Source organism: Oryx dammah, unplaced genomic scaffold (genome assembly GCF_014754425.2).
Source record: "Oryx dammah isolate SB20612 unplaced genomic scaffold, SCBI_Odam_1.1 HiC_scaffold_14, whole genome shotgun sequence".
In the NCBI taxonomy this organism is placed as follows: domain Eukaryota; kingdom Metazoa; phylum Chordata; class Mammalia; order Artiodactyla; family Bovidae; genus Oryx; species Oryx dammah.
Window position 1 is genome coordinate 16695119 of NW_024070198.1, and position 22821 is coordinate 16717939.

At 40.1% G+C, this 22821-nt stretch overlaps 1 protein-coding gene across 2 annotated transcripts; it reads left to right on the forward strand.

Moving 5' to 3' along the window:
* The first annotated feature begins 4748 nt into the window (after window positions 1–4748).
* CCNJ (cyclin J) lies at window positions 4749–22615 on the forward strand. 2 transcript variants are annotated; one of them, XM_040254626.1, is made up of 6 exons: window positions 4749–4935; window positions 5587–5696; window positions 10706–10916; window positions 18075–18374; window positions 18462–18621; window positions 19262–22615. In XM_040254626.1, the coding sequence occupies exons 2-6, from the start codon at window positions 5628–5630 to the stop codon at window positions 19671–19673; spliced, it is 1152 nt and encodes a 383-aa protein (XP_040110560.1). In that variant the 5' UTR covers window positions 4749–4935; window positions 5587–5627; the 3' UTR covers window positions 19674–22615. The 2 variants fall into 2 exon arrangements, with proteins under 2 accessions (XP_040110560.1, XP_040110561.1); XM_040254627.1 differs by having other exon boundaries at window positions 18495–18621.
* Window positions 22616–22821: the final 206 nt, after the last annotated feature.

Sequence of the window (22821 nt, forward strand, 5' to 3'; positions counted from 1 at the left end):
CCTGAGAAATCTGTATTCAGGTCAAGAAGCAACAGTTAGAACTCGACATGGAACAACAGACTGGTTCCAAATAGGAAAAGGGGTACATCAAGGCTGTATATTGTCACCCTGATTATTTAACTTAAATGCAGAGTACATCACGTGAAGTGCTTGGCTGGATGGAGCACAAGCTGGAATCAAGATTGCCGGGAAGGGAAAAATATCCATAACCTCAGATATGCAGATGACAACACACTTACAGCAGAAAGCAAAGAAAGAGCCTCTTGATGAAAGTGAAAGAGAGTGAAAATGTTGCCTAAAAACTCAACATTCAGAAAACTAAGATCATGGCATCCAGCCCCATCACTTCATGGCAAACAGATGGGGAAACAATGGAAATAGTGACAGACTTTATTTTTGGAGGCTCCAAAATCACTGCAGATGGTGACTGCAGCCGTGAAATTAAAAGACACTTACTCCTTGGAAGAAAAACTATGACCAACCTAGACAGCATTTATAAAGCAGAGACATTACTTTGCCAACAGAGGTCCATCTAGTCAAAGCTATGGTTTTTCCAGTAGTCATGTATGGATGTGAGAGTGGACCATAAACAAAGTTGAGCACTGAAGAACTGACACTTTTGAACTGTGGTGAGAAGACTCTTGAGAGTCCCTTGGACTGCAAGGAGTTACAACCATTCCATCCTAAAGGAGATCAGTCCTGAATAGTAATTGGAAGTACAGATGCTGAAGCTGAAGCTCCAATACTTTCACCACCTGATGGGAAGAACTGACTCATTGGAAAAGACCCTGATGCTGGGAAAGTTTGAGGGTGGGAGGAGAAGGTGATGACAGAGGATGAGATGGTTGGATGCCATCACCAACTCAATGGACATGAGTTTGAGCAAGCTCTGGGAGTTGGTAATGGACAGGGAAGCCTGGTGTGCTGCAGTCCATGGGGTTGAAAAGAGTTGGACATGACTGAGCGACTGGACTGAACTGAAGTGTAAAATGTGTATGGCAAGAGCAAAGAACCTAAAATGGTAAAGTCAGAAGCAGTCTCTGTCATCACTCAGTTCACTTTCCGGAGGAGGAAGGAACTGCCCTGCCTTAAGGCCACTCCAGTAAGGAGTAACTAATCAACAGCCAAGAGCCAAAGCCCAGGGCTTCTGACTTTGCATCTTGTGGAATAGGATGTAGTCATTGAAAGGAATTCTGAATGTTCCCTTATGGAAGGTTCACCAGTATGTGTTGAATGACAAAAACTAGGTACACAACAGAGTGTAGTGTGTTCCAATTTGTGACAAAATGGAGCAAGGAGATTATGTGCATCATCTCAGTAAAGTCATTTAGCTGTGTCTGATTCTTTGCAACCCCATGGACTGCAGCACACCAGGCTTCCCTGTCCATCACCACCTCCCGGAGCTTGCTCAAACTCATGTCCATCGAGTCGGTGGTACCATGCAACCATCTCATCTTCTGTCATCCCCTTCTCCTCCCATCTTCAATCTTCCCCAGCATCAGGTCTTTTCAGATGAGTCAGTTCTTCACATCAGGTGGCCAAAGTATTGCAGTTTCAGCTTCAACGTCAGTCCTTCCAATGAATATTCAGGACTGATTTCCTTTAGGAGTAACTGGTTTGATCTCTTTGCTGTCCAAGGGACTCTCAAGAGTCTTCTCCAACACCACAGTTCAAAAGCATCAATTCTTTGGCACTCAGCTTTCTTTATAGTCCAACTCTCACATCCATACATGACTACTGGAAAAACCATAGCTTTGACTGGATGGACCTTTGTTGGCAAAGTAATGTCTCTGCTTTTTAATATGCTGTCTAGGTTGGTCATAGCTTTTCTTACAAGGAGCAAGTGTCTTTTAATTTCATGGCTGCAGTCACCATCTGCAGTGATTTTGGAGCCCCCCAAAATAAAGTCTGTCACTGTCCATTGTTTTCCCATCCATTTGCCATGAAGTGATGGGACTGGATACCACGATTTCGTTTTCTGAATGTTGAGCTTTTAGTCAGCCTTTTCACTCTTCTTTCACCAAGAGGCTCTTTAGTTCCTTTTCGCTTTCTGCCATAAGGGTGTTGTCATCTGCATATCTGAGGTTATTGATATTTCTCCCAACAATCTTGATTTCAGCTTGTGCTTCATTCAGTCCCACATTTCGCATGGTGTACTCTGCATATAAGTTAAATAATCAGGGTGACAACATACAGCTTTGATGTACTCCTTTCCCAATTTTGAACCAGTTTGGATTATCTAATTGGGAATACATACATGCATGGTTATAAATATCTGGATATCCCTGGAAGGAAACAAAAGCAAATAGTAATAATGTTGCCTTGGTGAAGAACTGGGATCAAGGCAGAGAGGGAGATTGAATTGTCACTGAATACAGTCTTATACTGTTTGAATATATTACCTTTTGCATGCATTCATTTGAATGATGAGTGAATTGTTTAAATAAATATCTATAAATATAGTTGCTTTACAGTGTTGTGTTAGTTTCTGCTAACAGTGAAGTGAATCAGCTATATGTATCCATGTATCCCCTCGTTTCTAGATTTTCATAAGTTTTGCCATTTTAGCTTCCATCCTCTTATACCCTTACTGATCACTGCTTTTGAGATTTATCTCCTCTTCATTCCAGGTATCCCCTGCCCTCCAAACACATCTTCTTCTTACAGCCTTTGCATTTACTGTTTCCCCTGCCCAGAACACAGCCTCCAGAAATCTGCATGCTCCCTCACCTCCCTCAGGACTTTGCATACCCTACTTGTCATAAAACAATGCCCACCCACTGTCATTTCCTAGTCTCTTTTTATGTTCATTTATCTTCACAGCACTTATCACTATGTGCCTTTGTTGTTGCTGTTCATTTATTCTCTCCCTATTGGAATATAAACTCTATATATTCTATACAGAGAGCAGACTTTTATTTAGGAATTAAGCAAATACCTAAATTGTGTCCAGCTTGCTCTAAATGAATTAATGAAGAAATATAATAGACCTGGATTTAGGATTTTAGGGACACATTGGGCAGGTTATATTTTCCACCACCGACCCCCCCAACACACACACAAACACTAAAATCAATACACATACCAGTCCTTTCATCGTATCCAGAAATCCAACAGAATGATTTCTGAACAAATAGCTCCCAATGAATAACATCTTCAAAGGAGAAACCATGAGAGACAGCCTGCTTATTAAACTGATGATTACAGTCTGTGACCCATTTTTCTGAAAGAGTTCTTAAGTAGGCTCTGGACATTTAAGTCATTGGGAAGCCAAATTATTGTCATAAAGTTGCTTAGTGCACATGAATTGGAGCCTGAGGAGGTAGGTACTATTTAAGTGCCATCATAAACGGCATGGAGCTTTCAACCTGATGTGGCCACCTCCTCTCTAGGGAACTAAGATGGGCCAAGAACAGCCTCTCTTCGGATGATGCTGGGCTAGACTGGGCTCTGCCAACTTCTGCTTGAGTTTTCCTTGTCTTGTCATTGGTTCCTGTAGCCTGTGTCACATGGCTTACATATTGTACCTATTTGTAGCTGTTCTTTTAAGTATCTGAAGATGTTATTGTGATAGCTAAAACTCAGATTCATGCAACATACATTCATCACTTAATTGTAGATCTTCATCATGTATCTTCTGGGGCAAAGGATTCTAAGTAAAAGAATTAAGGCTTCATGATCTATTTTTTAATATTTAAAGAGGTTGATGAACATGTTCAGAAGTGAGGATCACTATTCTGGGTTGACCATCTACTTCTGGTCTGATATTCCACTAAATAGATTAAAGCACAATTGACTAGATTTTTTTCTAATCACATTTCGGGGCTTATATCGTTTTATCTGATGTTGGAGTGTTTTCATAGTTTTGTTGTTTTCCTGATTTACCACCACAGATGGTTAATTACATCCACTACAGACTCGACAAGCCAGGTTATTAAAGGTAATCTTGGGCTGAGTCGCTCAGTCGTGTCCGACTCTTTGCGACCCCGTGGACTGCAGCCTGCCAGGCTACTCTGTCCATGGGGATTCTCCAGGCAACGACAGTGGAGTGGGTGGCCATGCCTTCCTCCATGGGATCTTCCCAACTCAGGTCTCCCGCACTGCAGGCAGATTCTTTCCGGACTGAGTCAGCAATCTTAAGTTCTTTCGTTTAAAGCTTTGGGAATTTCTAAAGCAAAGGAAATAAGGCAGGGGAAGAGATTACTTGGGTTTCTAGAAGAAGGAATAAGTTTTGATGTGGAACCTAAGAGGCAGAATTTCACAGAGAAAGCATTTTAGGGGTTTCGGAAACGGGTAAAGCACATATGGAGGGACTGATAAGCCTACTGAGCAGCCCCCTCAGAGGTATGGGTCTGTTGTAACGTGAGATGAGGCCTAATCAATCCTTGCCGAGACGGTTTTAAACGCCAAACTGAGGCATCGGAACTTTCCTCCTCCGCCTGGGGAGCAAGCGGAGGTTCTCAGCAGGTGAGAGGCATGACCGGATTGGCCAACGGATGGATGATCCGCATTTTAATTTCTCCGGCGCGCTCTTCCGACCTCTGCCCGCAGCGCAGGCCGGCTTCGCGGTAGGTGGTGTTGGGGCTCTCCGGTAAAGCGAACCGCGGGGCAGGCCAGAGACGCTGCCCGGTCCGGATGGGGCCCCCAAGCCACTGCCGGGCGCTGCACCTGGGCCCGGCCCGGCCGCCGATTGGACGACTCCGGGTGACCCGGCTGTATCGCGAGACGAGATTGGCAGCGGCGGGTCCGCATGTGCCCCCGCGCTGGCTTTGTACGCGGAGCCGCCTGCCGGTCCTTTAACAATGGGCGGCGCGAGCGCCCTGGCGCTGGGTCGGAGCTGAAGCCGGCGCTTTGCTGCCGACTGTCCGCAGCATGAGCGGGGCCGGCGTTCCCCGCGTGTCGGCGGGGCTGGGCCTGTGAGGGCCGCGGTTCCGGGTAAGGGAGGCCGCCGTGGGAACCGGCAGGCCTGGGTTGGTGGCGGGGTACTGGAGCCACCCGGCCCGGCCTTTTGTTCGCCTTTCTGGGGCCGCGCGATCCCGTGCTCTCCTCCGGATGAGGAGGCGGAGGCTTGGGTGCGCGCTGGGCCCGGCCGGGCCGCGGGGAGGCGACGGAGGAGGAGCGCGCGCCCGATCGTCTGCAGCGGGCACCCGGAGCCGGGCTGGCGTTCGTCTTCGGGCTTCTCGGCGGGAGGTTTTTACCTCAGGGGTCTGTGAGTGCTGTCAAGTCTCGCTTCTCGGGGCCGGAGAGTTCGAACCCGGGGCGCGGGGAGTCCCGAAGCCGGGCCTCCGGTCTAGCTTTTCCGAGTACGCGCCCGGGTTCGCGCCTGGGGAATCGGGCCCCAGTTGGTCCCCTTTTGCCTGGCACCCGGTCCGGCAGTTCATCAAACAAGCTGGCTCCTCCTGACCGGGTAGCGTGGGCCTTCCGTGAGGCGTCAGGGAGTTGGTTTGGTCGGTGCTGGTTTTCGGACGAGTCAGGTGAAGATGAACAGTCACCCTGGGTGGCCTGAGGTCACACCCCTCGGGCGGGGGTTGCGGAGGGGCGCGTGGAGGGAGCTGGCAGTGACCGCGTCTGGGGTGTGTCTTACAGACTGGAGTTGCCTCGTCTGGCCAGGCACGCCGCCGGGTCCCATGGAGCTGGAGGCGCAGTGGTGGCGGGGACAGCTGGCTGCCGACATCCATCAAGCTCTTCGGTACAAGGTAACCGCTATGCCCCGACCTTTCGGTTCGGTGCCTCAATGCCAGTTAGTATGAATCTCGGCTCCTTGGAAAGCCTGGTCAGGGTCTTTAACCACTAGTTTCCAAATCAGAAAAGGCGAGTTTGCTTATTTGCTCGAGGTTAATTAACTTCTTGGCTTCTTCCCTGGGGTGTATCAGAAGAACCTGAAACTTGAATGAGGAGCTGGGTGGGGCGTGGTAGTTGAGAGAGGGACGATGTGAAGGGACGGTCTGATGTTCCTGTTCCCAGGTGGAACATGGATTGGATATTGGATTTTAAAAGACATGTGTGCTGGCTTTTTATTGGGCAGAGCAACCCTGCTTTCTTCTATAGCTGCTGTTGCATGCAGCTGTCTGCTATGTCACATTTGTACAAAAGTAAATCCCCCAGCCTTTCCACTAACTTACTGTGAAACTTTGGACAAGTTACTTAAATTTCTGATTCCCAATTTCCTTATCTGTAAAATGATTAATAATAGAACGTGCTGTATGAAACGACTGTGAAGATTAAAATGAGGTAATACTTCAGATGTGCTCAGAACAATGATTGGCAGATAGTACGCACTAAGAAAGTGATAATTTTGTTATTTTCTTCCTTTGAAACCCCAAGACTTGGGGGGTGTTCAGAAAACCTTAAGATAAGAGTTAGCTGCTCTTTCAGCTAATATCAAACAGGAGGAGTAGACCTAGTGTATTTAAAAGATTTTGGGGGAAAAATACACCTTTCTGGCACAATGCAAAGTTTGTTTATTGTTGCTGTCACATCTGTTTAACATGTCACCTCTGAGTCTAACTTTAATAGAAAGAGCCCAGATCCAAAATTAACTCTAACTTCACTTAATTTCACTGTGGATAGAAAGAACCATTATTATGTATAGAAAATTGGAAAGAAGCAAAACAGCTGACTCTTTAATAAAAAGGCTGCTGACTGTTGAAGTTGAGAGGTCCTGGGATGACTTGTATCTTGATTTTTTTTTTTTTTTTTTAAGAAAAACAGGTTAAATAGATTAGAAATCCTAATTCTGACTTAAACTATTACAATTGTACCCTTTTCTAAAGTTTGAGATTTCTAACTGCTGGTTGTTAATTCTGACATTCAGTCTCTTAGACACACTAAATACACCTCAGCTCCCTAATTGTACCATAGAAAAGTCTCAAGTATGGAATGGTTCTTTGGAATGTTAACAGAGGTGCAGGTTTTCCACCTTGGAAATTGTTGAAATACTTTTGATTTTTTTTGTTGTTGTTGTTTTTTATTTAGATAGTATCTTTCAGTTTTAAATGGTCCTGTTTTCTAAGTGTCAGTTCTTTATTCCTCTGATATATGGGGAAATTAATATCTGATGTTTAATGATACATATGTTTTTTAATGACATGAAACTTAAGATTTTTCATGGTGATTCCCATGGTTTTTGATTCTTATATTTTATGTGTAATTTTAATCCTGAGTGATGAAGTAATTTTATTAGCTGAAGTTGGAAGTGCATTTTTTTTCCAGCAAATTTATTGATGTTTTTGTTTATTGGTCTCTGGGGAGGATGCAAGGAATAAGACAGAACCTGTACTAAACTTATGTACAAACTATCAGAGGACGAGCTAGAACAGGGCCTGAAAGAATGCCACTGAAAGTTGTGTTGGGCCACCTGCCGCCTGCGACTGTGGGTTGTCTTTATTTTATGTTTAAGCATTGTGTAAGCCACATTCTTGTGATTTGACACAATGGCCACACGTTATAAAGAATTTGTTAATCAGTAAAACTTGAACCTGTGAAACTGGAGAGACCACTCTTTGTAGTACACTAAAGTCAAGGAAAGTTAAAATGAACTTTTCTCACAGAGAGTACATGTCAATTCCAGGCTATTAATTAGGTTATTTAGTTGGGTAGTCATATGCTTATTTATTCAACATATTTGTATGCCTACAGTGTACAAGGTGCTGTCGGCATTAAAAGGATAGTATGAGATAGACATGATCCTTGCCTTTAAGTAGTCTAATTTCATCTGGATTTAGGTCTTTGGTTGGACAGTTGCCATTTAGGCACAGTGGGACGTATTCTGTTTAGACCCAAGGTTTGTGGAGGAATAATTGGTGTGACCAGCATTGAATCTACTGCTGCTGCTGCTGCTAAGTCGCTTCAGTCGTGTCCGAATAGAGAAGAGTAAAAATTACAGCAAATGAAAATCCTCTTCAACCCCAAATGCCAGCTCTACTGTTTCCATTAAATACAATCACTTTTTCCTCAACAAAGCAGCTGTCCTCTAATACCCTGTGTCTTCTCTTCTCATTGTTTTGCTATGTAGACTAGTGTCTTAGGATGCTTGGGGAAATATTTTTAGGAGCCTTTATGACAGATAGAAACGATGCTAACTTTGTGAGAAACATCAAGAAAATATCCTACAGAGTTGTGAGTATTCCTTCTATGCCTTAATTTTCATCCTGGCTGGACAGTTAACCCATTTTGGGAATGGGATGGCATTTAGGGTGGTGAACTAATAAGGACCTGGGATTGGAGATGGAGATGACATATTTAGATCTTTCTGTGCTTTGGTCCTATGGAATCCTGAGAAGCAGACAGGAATAAGAGTGTTCAATTCTGGGGAATCAGGAATAGACATTAGAAAAAACTCATAAGCTGAAAGAAGCATAGGTCATTTTCTCATGTATATAACTGTACTACATGGACAAAGAACTAAATCTGACAGCCATATGATAAGCCCATGTCCTTTACCATTTGCAATAATATAAAGAGAACATATTGGATACACTTAAAAATCTCCTAGTGGTGGCCCTTAGAGTTCTTGCTCTTGTTTTGGTTTCTTTTAGCCAAGTTAACGTAAAGTCCACCAGTGTCTTCCAACTATATTCCCCTGTCTATCTGGCAAAACTATGGTGCCATTACCACAGCTAGGATAGTATTGACATTGAGACAGTCAAGATCTAAAACATTTTCTGTACATTTATCACCACAAAGATCTTTCATCTTATCCTTTTATAGGCACAGCCTCTTTCCTCCCATCGTTATTCTCCCTTAACCTCTGGCAGCCACTCATCTGTTCTTTATTTTTATAATTTTGTCATTTGAGGAATGTTACATAAGTGGAATTATGTACTACATGATTTGGGGGGATTCATTTTACCCACTCAGAATAATTCCCTGGAGATCCGTCCAGGTTTTTGACATTAAGCTTTTTTATTCCACTCTTTTGCTACTAAAAACAGTGCTGTAAAGGCCCTCCTTATATGTAGGATAAATTCCTAGACCTGGTGTTGCTAAGTTAAAGGGTATCTGCAGTCTGCATTTTCAAAAATGTATATTATCTAATTGTCCTTCAGAAGGTTATATGAGTTGTCAACCTGACCAGTAATACGCGAGTTTCTGTATCCACTCTTAATAACATAAGCAAAAATTAATGAAATATAAAAAAATGATTATTGAAAAAACTATATAGTCATCCCTCAGTATCCACGGGAATTGGCTCTAGGATCCCTGTAAATACTGAAATTTGAGGATGCTCAAGTCCCTTATGTAAAGTGGAGTAGTGTTTGCATATATCGCTATATCCTACACACATCCTCTTGTATATTTTAAATCATCTCCAGATGATTTAATCATCCATGTTGCAGCATATATCAGAATTTCATTTCTTTTTAAGGCTGAATAGTATTCCACTGTATGTATATACTACATTTTGTTTATCAGTTCATCTGTTGATGAACACTGGAGTTGTTTGTTCCCACTCAGGATAATGCTGCTCTGAACATGGTTGCACAAATACCTGTTTGAGTCCCCAGTTTCACTTCTTTTGGGTGTATATCTAAAGGTGAAATTGCTGGATCATGGTAGTTCTGCATTAATTTTTGGGGGGAATTGCAGTACTGTTGTTCACAGTGGCTACACAACTTTATATCCCTACCACTCCACAAGGGTTCCGGTTACTCTACATCTTTGTCAATACTTGTTAGTTTCTGTTTTCTCCGTTTTCTTTTGGGAGATTTTTTTTTTTACAGTAGCAATTCTAATTGGTATGAAATGGTATCTCATAATGGTTTTGATTTGCATTTTCCTGATCATTAGTGCTTTTGAGCATCATTATAGGTGCTTATTGGCCATTTGTACATCTTCTTTGGAGAAATGTTTAGTCAAGTCCTTTGCTTGTTTTTCACTCAAGGCGTTTTGGATTTTGTTGATTTGTATGTATAAGAGTTCTTTATGATCTGGATATTAACACTTTACCAGATATATGATTTGCAAGTATTTTCTCCCATTCTGTGGGTTGCTTTTTCACTCTGATGAAACTGTCCTTTGATGCATAAAAGGTTTTTTTGGATGAAGTCTTAAACCGTATTTTTTACCTGTGCTTTTAGGATCATATCCATGTTACTTCCTTCCATTGTAATACCTGTTGGGTTGACTGTGGCATTGTGCTGAGCTCATAAAATGAATTTAGAACTCTTCCATCTTTCTGGAAATTCTTTAATAGTATAGGAATTTTCTTATTTTTAAAAAATGAGAAACCAGATTAGAAGGTACTAGTGGATCTTCAACATCCCTACGAGTATAACACAGTATGTATTATACTAGAAGCATGTCCATTTATTCATTACTTTCTAACGAAAAGCTTTGAGCATCTTTAGGGGATGTGTATGTATGGTTTGGTTAGTATTTTGGTAATGATGTTTTTCTGAAAATATGTGGTAGGGAAAACAGGATTCCATTATTAAAAATCTTGCTAAAACACATCTATTCCATAATGTAAGAAATACCTATAACTGGTAATGTCAGATGTGGTTAAGAATAAGGAGAAACGTTTAGTTCTAAATTTGAAATGCCATTCGTTATCCTTCCACTCAGCTTTTTCATTTTTGTTTTCACTCAAGAAAATGTTTTAGACAATGGTAACGTTAGTATATTGGGGGGAAAGTGTCATCTTTGCATTGAGGGGATAATTCTTCTACAGCCTATATTAGACTAAATGTTCTTCTTGATTTAGGAGCTGAAGTTGCCTTCCTACAAAGGCCAGTCCCCTCAACTAAGTCTCAGAAGATATTTTGCTGACTTGATTGCCATTGTGAGCAATCGTTTCACACTCTGCCCTTCTGCGCGACATCTTGCTGTCTATTTGCTGGACCTGTTTATGGATCGTTATGACATCTCTATCCAGCAGCTGCATTTAGTTGCACTTTCCTGTCTGCTTCTAGCAAGTAAGTATGAGTACAATCTACATAGTTTATAATTAAATAAATTTACTTAGAACTCGGTGAAATACCACCAAATTCCTTTCATTCCAGTTTACTAGTATTGAAAGTTTATGTTGAGAGTGCTTTTTGGCATAGCAGTTCTTAACCAGACATATTAAAAAGTGGCTCTGAAATCTTTCAAAAACATGTGTACCTGAGCCCTACATCCTGAAGATTCTGATACAGATATCTAGGTCATTCCGGATCTACTGACTAAGAATCTGCATCATGGGACCTGGATATTCTTTAACTTCTTAAAAATTTCAAAGGTGATTCTCATGTATCTTCCCAGTTGGGAACCATTGCCTTAAAGCAGTGGTTCTTAACCAAGAGCAGTTGTGTCCCACTGGGGGATATTTGGCAATATGTGGAGACAGTTTGGGTTGTCGTTACAGCCGGGGAGGAAGCTAAACATCTGCAATGCACAGGACAGCCCACACAACAAAGAATTATCTAGCCTAAAATGTCAGTGGAGCTTAGGTTGAAAAACTCTGATAGGTATCATACTCTTGTCTTGTTAGAATACCTTCTACTGACTAAGTCGTGATTTAGATTAATGAACTGAAGGTTCACATGCAATAGCTACACATGTGAAAACACTTGCTTTTATAGTAGGCAAAACTGCATAGTAAGCTGTAGGGTAGAATCTGTTAATGGGCCTTTTGGTGCCTCTTTCTCTTAACATTTTCCTGTGACGTATTTCATTGTTTGTTAGTATCTTGACTGAAGACAAAGAGGGTGAGTAAAAGCATTGAAACTGAAATTTTTCTTCTCTTAGTATTCTGAAAAGATGGTATTTGTTATTGAATCCATTATGTAGTGTTTTTGTTTTTAATTATTCATGTCATTATAATGGAAATTTAAGTCCCACTTAAAGTGACATGTAGAAATACCAACTGCCTTCACCTCTAACCCCCACTTGAGGATTTAGGATCCAATGTGACTGCTATCTAAGAAACATTCCTTCTCTACCCTACCACCAGAATTCTTTCTAAAACACCTTTGCATTTGACTGCAAATAAACCTAAAACCAAATGCAGGCCTGTGTGGTATCATTTATGATACTAGTCTTTTCTGCTTTTCTTTTCCTGTCCTTATTTTTCCTCTGATGACTTCAGCTCCCTATTTTATCTTCTGGAAGGTCTTTTTGTAAACTATTTCAAATCTTTTGTGGACCAGGTTGAATATATATAAACATAGCCCAGTGATGACTTTCCACTACCTGTGGATTAAGGTAGAAACTCCTTAATGTAACATTCAGAACCGTTCATCTGGACCCAGCCATCTTAGTAGACTTTTCTTTCAACTCTGTCCCCATGTAACTTGAGTCAAATTCTTACCAGAATGGTATATTTCCTGAGTATCTGTCTTTCTCCTTTAATCTTGTCCTCTAAGATCTATTCGTATCACCTGCTCTTCTCGCCACCATCCAGAAAGCCAGAGGTAATGTTTGTACATTTATAATTAACCTTTAACTTTTAATTAAGGTCTTATCCTCATAAGCAGTCATCTGTACAGTTCTGTGTTTCATCACTATGATGATTTGTGATGTAGTAGTTTGCATAGGGTTGGAAAAGCCCATACTTGGCATGTCAAAAATGTGTGAGAATCTACACGGAATGGCTTCCTGATATCCTGTACAATATTAGTTTATTATAGGATCGGTTATAGCTGAGAGACACAGGAAATCAAACATGCAAGTTAGGTTATTTTAAAATCTTGGGATCAGTAATGAAAAATTTTGTGCCTGCTGTGGCCATCACTGTCCTTCAATCACTACCAAGCCCTACCTGGTCTGTGCCTATGGACTGTGAAATTATGAATGATGGATAGTCAGTTCATAGACTGATTTATGTTTGTGACTAAAATTTACTAGTACCTTACAAAATGACTTGGGGATTATAAACTAGACATTTATAAACTACATATTACTATCAGAGTTCACCAAGGTCTCTAGCTGAATAATCTAAAAGGAACTCTGGCCACCGTGCAGAGCTTGGCATTGGTGCCAGGTTTCTGCAGTTTACACAGTTTGGGGAAAGGATCTTCTATTTATGTACCACCTTAGGTTGATTGGAATGGTATTTTCAATTCTTCTTTCTAAATTTTCTGTAACTGTCAGTTTAAGGTCGTGATCAGTTTATTTTATTGACGATTATTTGACTTAATCTGTGGTAGTATGTAGTTACTTTTGACTCATTTTCTAGGCACTAGGCTCTAGGATTTGTGTTTACTGAGTTCAGATGAGAATTGTTTACTACCTATTACTAAGAGTCAGATACCTCCTCCCTTTGTTTTACTGACCCCACCCTATTGTCTCTGAGAAAGAATTGCTTTTACATTGTTCTTCATCCACTGGAGAGTGGGAAAATGTGAGATAGGTGCCCCTCAGGGTCTCAGCTCCTCCCAAGTAGTCACTGGTCAAACAGAATTCAAGCTATCAGCTCTTCAGTGGGGTCAGGAATCAAAGAGGCTGGCCCTTAGTAGCCCACTGAAAGCTCTTCTTCCAGTTAATGAAGTCTAACTTTACTCCAACAGAAATGCTTCGGATGCTTATAAACCAGTAGTCTGTTTTTAGTATATGACGTATGTTTTAAATTTGTGGAGTTCTTTCTACTGTTTCTTACATTCTTATACTATATCTTCTTATATTTGAATTCCAGTGTCAAGTCTCCAGTTAGTTATCATAAACTTGACTCAAACGATGCTTCTCTTGTCTCAGAATGATTAAACTCTGAATGTTCCCCTCCCCCAGCTGCTCCCTGCTTTGGGATGGACAGCCTGTTGTATAAAAGTGAAGAACAACTTACAGCTGACAGGACTCAGTGACAGCTGTCTTTTAGTTACTAAATAGGTTGGAAGGCTTTGGTAGTTTGGTTAAAAATGGAGCACAGCTTGTAAGTTTCAGGTACTAATGCATATCCAGCTGCTTGGATGTACACTATTAGAGGTAGGAAGAAAGGGCCTACAAACTGGAGAGTGGCGTGTAGTATTTTTACAGCAGGGATTATCAGAACTCTGTATGGATATAGAATTGAATTGGTCAGCAATATGAATTTCAACAATCCTCGAGTCTTAGGTTACTTCTTATAAAATGAAAATAAAGACACTTAACCTTACAAACGTGTGTTATAAGGATCAAGTAGGGTAATATGTTTAAAAGCACATATGAAATTGAAACATAAAGGTTAGCATTGTAATGATTAATTCCTCCATAAGTGTTCTATAATCTTTAGTCTTGCTCCCTAGCCCCAAAGATTTTGACTCATTCCAGAAAAGACTGATTTGTCCTGGGAAGATCTCAAACTCTTAAACTCCTTGACACTCTTAACTCCTGGCTCTCTTGCCTTCTGTGATCAGTATTGAACTTGTAGAGAGCATGGAAGTGGTCTTAAACCTGAGACTTTTGATAATCTGCTGAAGGTATTGTGTGTGCTTAGTTGCTCAGTCATGCCCTACTCTTTGTGACCCCATGGACTGCAGCATGCCAGGCTTCTCTGTCCATGGGGATTCTCCAGGAAAGAATACTGGAGTGGTTGCCATGCCCTCCTCTAGAGGATTTTCCCAACCCAGGGATCAAACCCAGGTCTGCTGCATTGCAGGCGGATTCTTTACCATCTGAGCCACCAGGAAGCCTGTTCAAGGTTTTGTGTAACTAAGAAAAGATCTTAAAGTCAAGATGAAGTCAAAAGTGAGATTATAGGCTTTTAATAGCAAAAATTTGTGACAAGTGCTTGTTTCTTCTTGCTCACCAGTACTGGGTTGACAAAGCTTTTTACTATTTGATAGGTGAAAAACTGTATGTCACAGATGATTCTATTTATATATCGATTTTTAGTTAGAATAGAACCTTTTTTTTTTCCCCTCTATGAATTCTGTCTTCTGGTTCCTTATCCATTTTTTTCTTATTAGACTGGTAGTCTTATAAATTTGTGAGAATTCCTAGTAAATATTAAGGATGACTTTTTTCTCCTTAGTAATAAAAGACAAAATGTGAGTTGGCAGAGATCACAGTGACATCCATCTGATCCATGCCCTACTACCACATACCTGCCATTCCCTCCTGCCTTTGAATATGTGCTGGTTTCCATGGCAGATCTGAGCATTTCCTATAAAGGAAAGACAACCTGATGTTTTGTTTCTGGGGCTCCTGATTCTTTATTTTCTGGGAAGCAGATGTGAATTTCCTGTGCCCTTATTTCCTGTTAGGGACCTTTATCAATATAATCACATGGCTTCTGGTATTTCCTTTCAATTGAAGAAACTGATCTTTGTGATCTGTATGTGGTATTACGGATAAGTAGATTTAAAATAGTCATGCACATAGCATTCAGCACGATAAAAACTACATGAATGCAAGTACTCATGACATTGTCTCACATTTTGAATTCCTTTAACATCCATGCATCTGAGTATATTACTATATATAATGAAAAGTTTCCCCAAAAAACTAAACCTCAATTTAAATATCAAGTATGGTTATTTGTGTAGTATGCAGGTTATTTTTAACTTTGCAAATCAAGATGCAAAGACCTTCATACTTTTAATAGCCAAGTACTTTATAAATATAGAAACCCCATGGATCCTTAATAATATAGAAGCCTGTCTATTCTAGGAGTCCCCATTTAGCTTTGGTCTGGAAGCAGATTTGGGAATTCAAGCATAAATCTTCCATTTTTGGTTTGACTCAACTTAATTGACCTTAAATGAATTGGCCAACCTTGCTAACTTGGTTTCTTGAGCTGTGAAATTGGTCATATACAGTTTTGTTTTCTGTGTTGAAAGGTTCAAGGAGATAATATGAAATATTTTCTTAATCCTTAAATTAAATAGTGAATTGTGGTATATTAATTTCTTCAAAGGAGCTTTAAATGCATTAACTTTTACAGTATTCCTTTGAAGTTCAATGCCAGTATTGCTGCTACTACACAAATAGAGTACTTTGAAAGCCTTAATGATTCATCCAGAAGGATTGAACTAAATTCCTAAGTCATTCTCCTTCTGAAGAATTCCACTCTGTTATACTGAGAACAGTGGGTTCCTCTCCTATATTTATGCAGTGATCATACTGGATGACTGTCATTAAGACCACTGTAGTGCTTTCAGCTCTGCTAATAAATGGCATTGGCAAAACTTGTGAAATTCATCTGTACGTGATTTGAACTGGGAAGCATTATCTAGATTATTGAAAAGTCTGAATTATGTAAGTTTTTTGGATTAACTCATATTTGCAGCAGTGTTAAGAGTGGTTTAAATCTAACGAAGTTCAAAATTTCTGGAGTGGGAGTGAAATTTAAATTCTTTGGACCTAGACTCAAGAGTTCCTGGCATAGGAGACAAACCTTCTTCCCTAGCTCCCCCTCCCTAAGCAAAGACCCGGAGAAGGCAATGGCACCCCACTCCAGTACTCTTGCCTGGAAAATCCCATGGACGGAGGAGCCTGCTGGGCTGCAGTCCATGGGGTTGCAAACAGTTGGACACGACTGAGTGACTTCACTTTCACTTTTCACTTTCATGCATTGGAGAAGGAAATGGCAACCCACTCCAGTGTTCTTGCCTGGAGAATCCCAGGGACGGGGGAGCCTGGTGGGCTGCCGTCTATGGGGTCACACAGAGTCAGACACGACTGAAGTGACTTAGCAGCAGCAGCAGCAGCAGCAAGCAAAGACCAGGGTAGTTAGCAGTGTTTTTTCACAGCCCCTAAGGCTAGCGGACTTGAACAGACCTCTCTGACTCCAGTATACTAAGGATCTGGGCTGAGTGGTTCTGGCCACTACCATTTGTTGTCAGAATTTCAATGTATGGTTCTGAAAGAGAACCATTCCCAGTTTTCACAGGGAGACTGGTTTGATTTCTTCTGGTTTGGCAGTCTTTCTGGTCTTCTCCAAAAAATGTTTTTAAATGAATAAAATAAAATTGTGAGATTTCCAAAGAAAACAAATATACTGAAATAAATATCAAAATAGTAAAATAAAAATTTTATATAGTAATATATAACATTCTAACAGCTATAATTATGAACAAGTGTAAAAACTATTGTGAGAAATTATAATAATTGCAGTATAATATGATGATTTTATACTTTAATATGAAAAAGAACATAAGGCTAGGAGGTGGAAGCTTTTAGTTTTAATTTCCCTTCTTCTTTGGACAGTCATGAAACAAAAATCCAAAGAAACTTGAAGATAATTCTTATGGTTCTATTGCTGCATTTGAAGAATTATAATAGTACTTGATACTTGAACTTTCTCCAGCCATGACTTTTAGAAATACCTAAAATGAATAATTTATATATAGTAAAATACTTGAGGGAAATTAAAGTGCAAGATGATATGTAATCAATAGAAAAATCATTCACAGCCAGAGGGGGCATTTTATTCCTTAGCTGTACATATGGGTGAGTTTCATGAAAAGAAGTTAATGCCTTCAGATAACCAGGTTTAATATTTATGCCTATTCTGCCTTGAGTAAGGGGATATGAAAGTGGTATAAAGTATCTTCCCCTTTTTAAAATAACAGACTTGGCTAGATTTTTGGTTTAATTCAGAAGAGGATTAGGGGTTTTTTGTAGAGTGGTAATGTTTGTGTTACATGTTCACCTGTTTGTTTGTTTCCTTTATTTATATCTCTCTGAGATTTTGCTGAAAATATGCTGAGATGAAACTCTTGAAGCTTAGCTATTTTTTATTTCAGATAATTTTATGACATTAAATACTTGAAACTTTGTCCTAAAATAGTTTTTTTACCAACCATCATCTGCCCTCATAAAGAAATTTCCTGAAAAGATTCAGCTGTTGAGATGAAAGTTATATTTACAGTGGCACGTAGGACTGTTTTCCTTACACAATAGGACATAGATCAAAATGTTTACACGTTCCTTTTTTTTTTTTTTTTTTAGGAGAGGGTAAAGGGTGAGGAATGGACGCATTGAAAGAGAAAACATGAAGATTTGAGAACCATAGAGTTCTGGCACAGTTGTATCTACCCAGAGTAGGGAGAAAATGTCTTTGGATCTAAATCTTTGCACTAAGATAGCAGATCCCATTTAAGTAACTAGACTTAACTTTGATCATTTGGCCTAATATTTTCTTTCTCTTGCTTTTATTTCCCTTTGCATATAAGGTAAATTTGAAGAAAAAGAAGATAGTGTGCCTAAGCTGGAGCAGCTCAACAGCCTGGGTTGTATGACTAATATGAATCTAGTATTAACAAAACAAAATTTGCTGCATATGGAACTATTACTATTAGAAACCTTTCAGTGGAACCTTTGCCTTCCAACAGCTGCCCATTTCATTGAGTATTATCTCTCCGAAGCAGTACATGAAACAGATCTTCATGATGGCTGGCCAATGATTTGCTTGGAAAAAACTAAACTCTACATGGCCAAGTATGCAGATTACTTCCTGGAAGTATCTTTGCAAGGTGAGTTGCTGTAGATGCCAGCAAGTGACTTGTGAGCTTGTGACTTGTGTATTCTGTTGCTTAAGTTCATTTTTGATGTCTCCACAGATTATGCCTTTCTAAATTATGCACCTTCTTTAGTAGCTGCAGCATGTGTGGCTTCTTCAAGGATTATACTTCGTCTTTCTCCAACGTGGCCTCCAAGATTGCATCGTCTTACTGCTTACTCCTGGGATTTCCTAGTGCAGTGCATTGAACGGCTATTGATGTAAGCCTGTCTGTTCTTTTGTTTGTAATTTCTTATTAACGTTCTTCATGTAAAAGGGGCCTTGGAAACAAGTTCGCAAAGGCCGAGACGAGAGCTTTTAGGATACTTGCTCTGACAGCTTCCTGCTGCCATAAGGAAGCCCCTGGTGAGCAATACTCAGTGGAGTACTGAGTGAAAGGGGAGTTTCTTTTGGCTGTTATCCAGGTAGAGGCTGTCATTGCTAGTATGATTCTGGGTACATAATAAGGAAAGGAGCTGCTCTTGTGTGAGTCCACAACTGTGAGATCATCCAGGTAAATCTTGCTCCAGTCCCCATTTCCACATCTTTGGGGATATCCTGGTGGCCTCAGAATTCACAGTGGCAGTCATATTTAAGTGCTCATTGTGAACATAGCTCCCAAGCTGAAAAGAGCCCTCAAAGCCACTAGCAGCCAGTCCTCAAGGTTTATACCATGGGAAGGAGCTTTCAGAAGGCTAAGAGTGAGCTCTGTTGTTGAAATTATGGTTGCAGTGACTGCTACCTGGGCAGTGGGGCAGTCCAAGGAGCCAGCTGTTAAGGAGTTGAGGGTGATGTGTGACTTTCTTGCAGATTTTTCTCAAGTAACATTATTAACAAGTTTCCTTTCTGTCTGTGTTGCAGCGCTCATGATAATGATGTGAAAGAAGCAAACAAACAGAGAGGACAGGCAGGACCTCAGCCAGCACAACTAAGTATGTTCCAGACAGCCTCCCAGCCCTCTCGGGCAGTTCACTTTCAGCAGCCTCAGTATCTCCATCAGACTCATCAGACCTCATTGCAGTATCGCCATCCTGTATCGGAACAACCAAGCTGTCAGCAGATTGTATCTACTACACACACCTCATCTTACACACTACCAACATGTCCTGCTGGCTTCCAAACTAGTGTTCAGGGCCTTGGGCATGTGCCAACTGGTGTTGGGATGTCACTGGCAATACCGGTAGAAGTTAAACCCTGTCTGAATGTTTCTTATAACCGGAGTTATCAGATAAATGAACATTATCCTTGCATTACTCAGTGCTTTGAAAGGTGATTTTATGTGGAGGTAAGACCTGACCCAGACTGTTTGTGACTTGAATCTCTGGGGCAAGCTTTTTGTAAAACTTCTCTTCAAAAGGAAAGGGATCCAAATTTCATCAGAACTCTTCAGATACCAGCACCAAGAAGACTGACTATCCCTTCCAACACACCGTGAATATCTGGGAGGACTAAGGTAACACTGCAAACACTTTAACAGTGTATATGTCAAATCATGTTAAAACAAATTTCTATATGACACATTTTAAAGCCCCAAATGATGGTCCAAATATTTCAAAAATATTCAACCCAACAGAAAATTTGGACAGACTCCAAATTTGCTTTTTCAAGATTTGACCTGTGGTGGGCTCTGGGCCTAATGTTGGCTTATATGTCAGAGATTAATGTTTATCTGTGGACTTGCCAAACATTCTTTTTATGAAGGAAAGTTACAGTATTAATTTTTGAAGAGATCTTTTTTTTTAGTCTCCAGTTTTGATTTATATTTTTGATCTGCATCTGCAAATGAATTTCTGACTAAGTTTCAACTCATGAATTTCTTTGCTATACCAGTCAGTGTGGTTAAAAAAATTTTTTTTAGATATTCTAAATAACTCCCTATCACAGATAGTATAGGTATCTGGATTTATGTACTAAAATTAAGATTGGAGTAGATGTCTTAAAATTATGGCAATGCATTTTTCTTGTTTTTCCCCTGTGATCAACCTCAAGTCTTTAGAATTAAACACACTTAACTCAGGGAATTTGTACTACTTGGAAACACTTAACTGTAATGCAACATGCTTTGGGAATGTTATAGTATGACTACCTTAATAACATATTAGTAGACTCCTGCTAGAGTGTGTTTTCAAATGAGAACATAATTGTAGCATAGAATGAATGAAATGGTGGTTCCTGTCATTCATAATACACATACAAGTTTTGCATTTCTCAGTGCAATCAATGATTTATACTCAGATTTGATATTATTCTAAAAAAGTTTTTCAAGTAAAGGTGTAACTGTAAAATGTCAGTACTAGAATAAAGTCCCATAAGTTTGTTTTGAGATGGAATGTGGCCAGGGTAGTTCTCAGGTTGTGCTAGAGTAGCACTTTGTTACATGGAAGACAGGTTTTATAAGCAGCCTTTGAATCCAGCTAGTCAAGTTTAATGGAGAAGGCAATGGCACCCCACTCCAGTACTCTTGCCTGGAAAATCCCATGGATGGAGGAGCCTGCTGGGCTGCAGTCCCTGGGGTCTCTAAGAGTCAGGCACGACTGAGCGACTTCACTTTCACTTTTCAATTTCATGCATTGGAGAAGGAAATGGCAACCCACTCCAGTGTTCTTGCCTGGAGAATCCCAGGGACGGGGGAGCCTTGTGGGCTGCCATCTATGGGGTTGCACAGAGTCAGACATGACTGAAGCAACTTAGCAGCAGCAGCAGTCAAGTGTAAGCAGGCAAAGGTGACTTTCATTGAATTGGCCCCAGAACTGCCCTGGGACATTACAGTATATTGGTAATGAGTGAAAACAGCAATAGGTCCTTACAGCAAGGGCAGTTTGGGGGTAAAGAGTTCGGAGGAAATAAACTGAAAAAAGTAAAAAGAAAAAAACATTGTAATAACTGAAACTATATACATTGTGCTCTTATCTGTGGGAGAAGAGATTTGGTGGAGGGAAGCTTTCTGATAGAAAAATTAGTAAAGTGTGTCATTTTGTTTGTGTGTTTTTTTTTAAAGATAGCACTTGAATAGAAGGGAAACTGCATGGCAGGTATGTGACTGCCGTAATATGCATTGAAGACAAGCTTCTTATTATAAAGATGTTATGGGTATGCAGCAGGAGTCTCAATAATCAAGCCAATGGCTTTTGTTAGGAAGGGAAGGGACTCATCACAGCAGTGGATTGATCCAGATGGCTCCAGTAGATGAATGTGGGTGGGTGGCTTCTGTCAGTGTGAGTTCTTACAGAATATCCTTTCCTTAAATGATATCATTAAGAGTAACTTTTATCATTAGAGTACATAGGGCATGGTATGGATTTATTAGTCTGGTAGATAAAATGAAAAACTACTCAGGTAAGAACACTCACTCATGGCAGATTTTTCAAGTATGAAAATTGTTTTCTGAAAGTATCATCACTTTTCTCTTTACAGAAGGCTGCTTATTGGATTTTGGTAGTCCTTACCTCAAGAGAACTTGAATTATTTGGGGGAAAGTGGGTTCAAAAGAGAATATATCATTCACATTCAGAACCTAGCAACCTGGAGTCCAATTTTCAGTATTTTAACTACCTCAATAATACTATGAATGTAAGCTATTGGGATAGAGATCCCAACTTGAAACAACAACTGGTGCCTATGGTAATTTAAATGTCTTGTCAAATGCTTTTACTGATTGGTTTAAATGTCATTCTTGTTATAGAAGAATATGCCTTTTTAAAAAGCCTGTAACACTTTCCCAGTTTATATTTTAAAAAACTAAAGAACACTGGACTAATTTGGGGGGGAGGGAGAGTAAAATAAATAATTGGTTACTATTGCTGCATACCCAGGGTAGGGTGGGATGGGGTGGTTGGAGAAACCAGTACTATTTTTAAAGCATTAGGTTTCAGTATAAATACAGCTCACAACTGCTAGCTTTGGGGGGCTGTGGGTGGGGGGAGTTGTTTGGGTTTTGTTTTGTTTAATTTATTGATTAGTCTTTAAAGCAGGTTTTTTGGTTTTTGAGATTACCGGACCACCATTAAATGTGTACTGTGAAGAAATTAATGATATGTATAAAGGGCTTTACCAAAGTCCACTAAATAAACACTACTCAAACATAAACTGCAAACCAAAAGGTATCTGTTATGACATGAATTGCAAATAGCAAGTATGGTGCTAAAGTCCACACCAATGGAATTAGATGAGTGCTATGCACTTAATTTTAAAATAAAACTAGTTTTCATTAAAGTGGTTTTGGTGTTTTGTTTTAAATATAAATTTGTATATTTGCAGCTTCATTAAATCATGTCATCATGTAAGTCAGACTTGGAATCATAATTACACTTATGAAGTAAAAGCTATCCCAATGGAGAATATCACCATAGTGGTGGGAAACATTTGTCCATTGATTATGTACTCCATACAGCGGAGACCAGCGCCCACAGAAGTGTATTTGA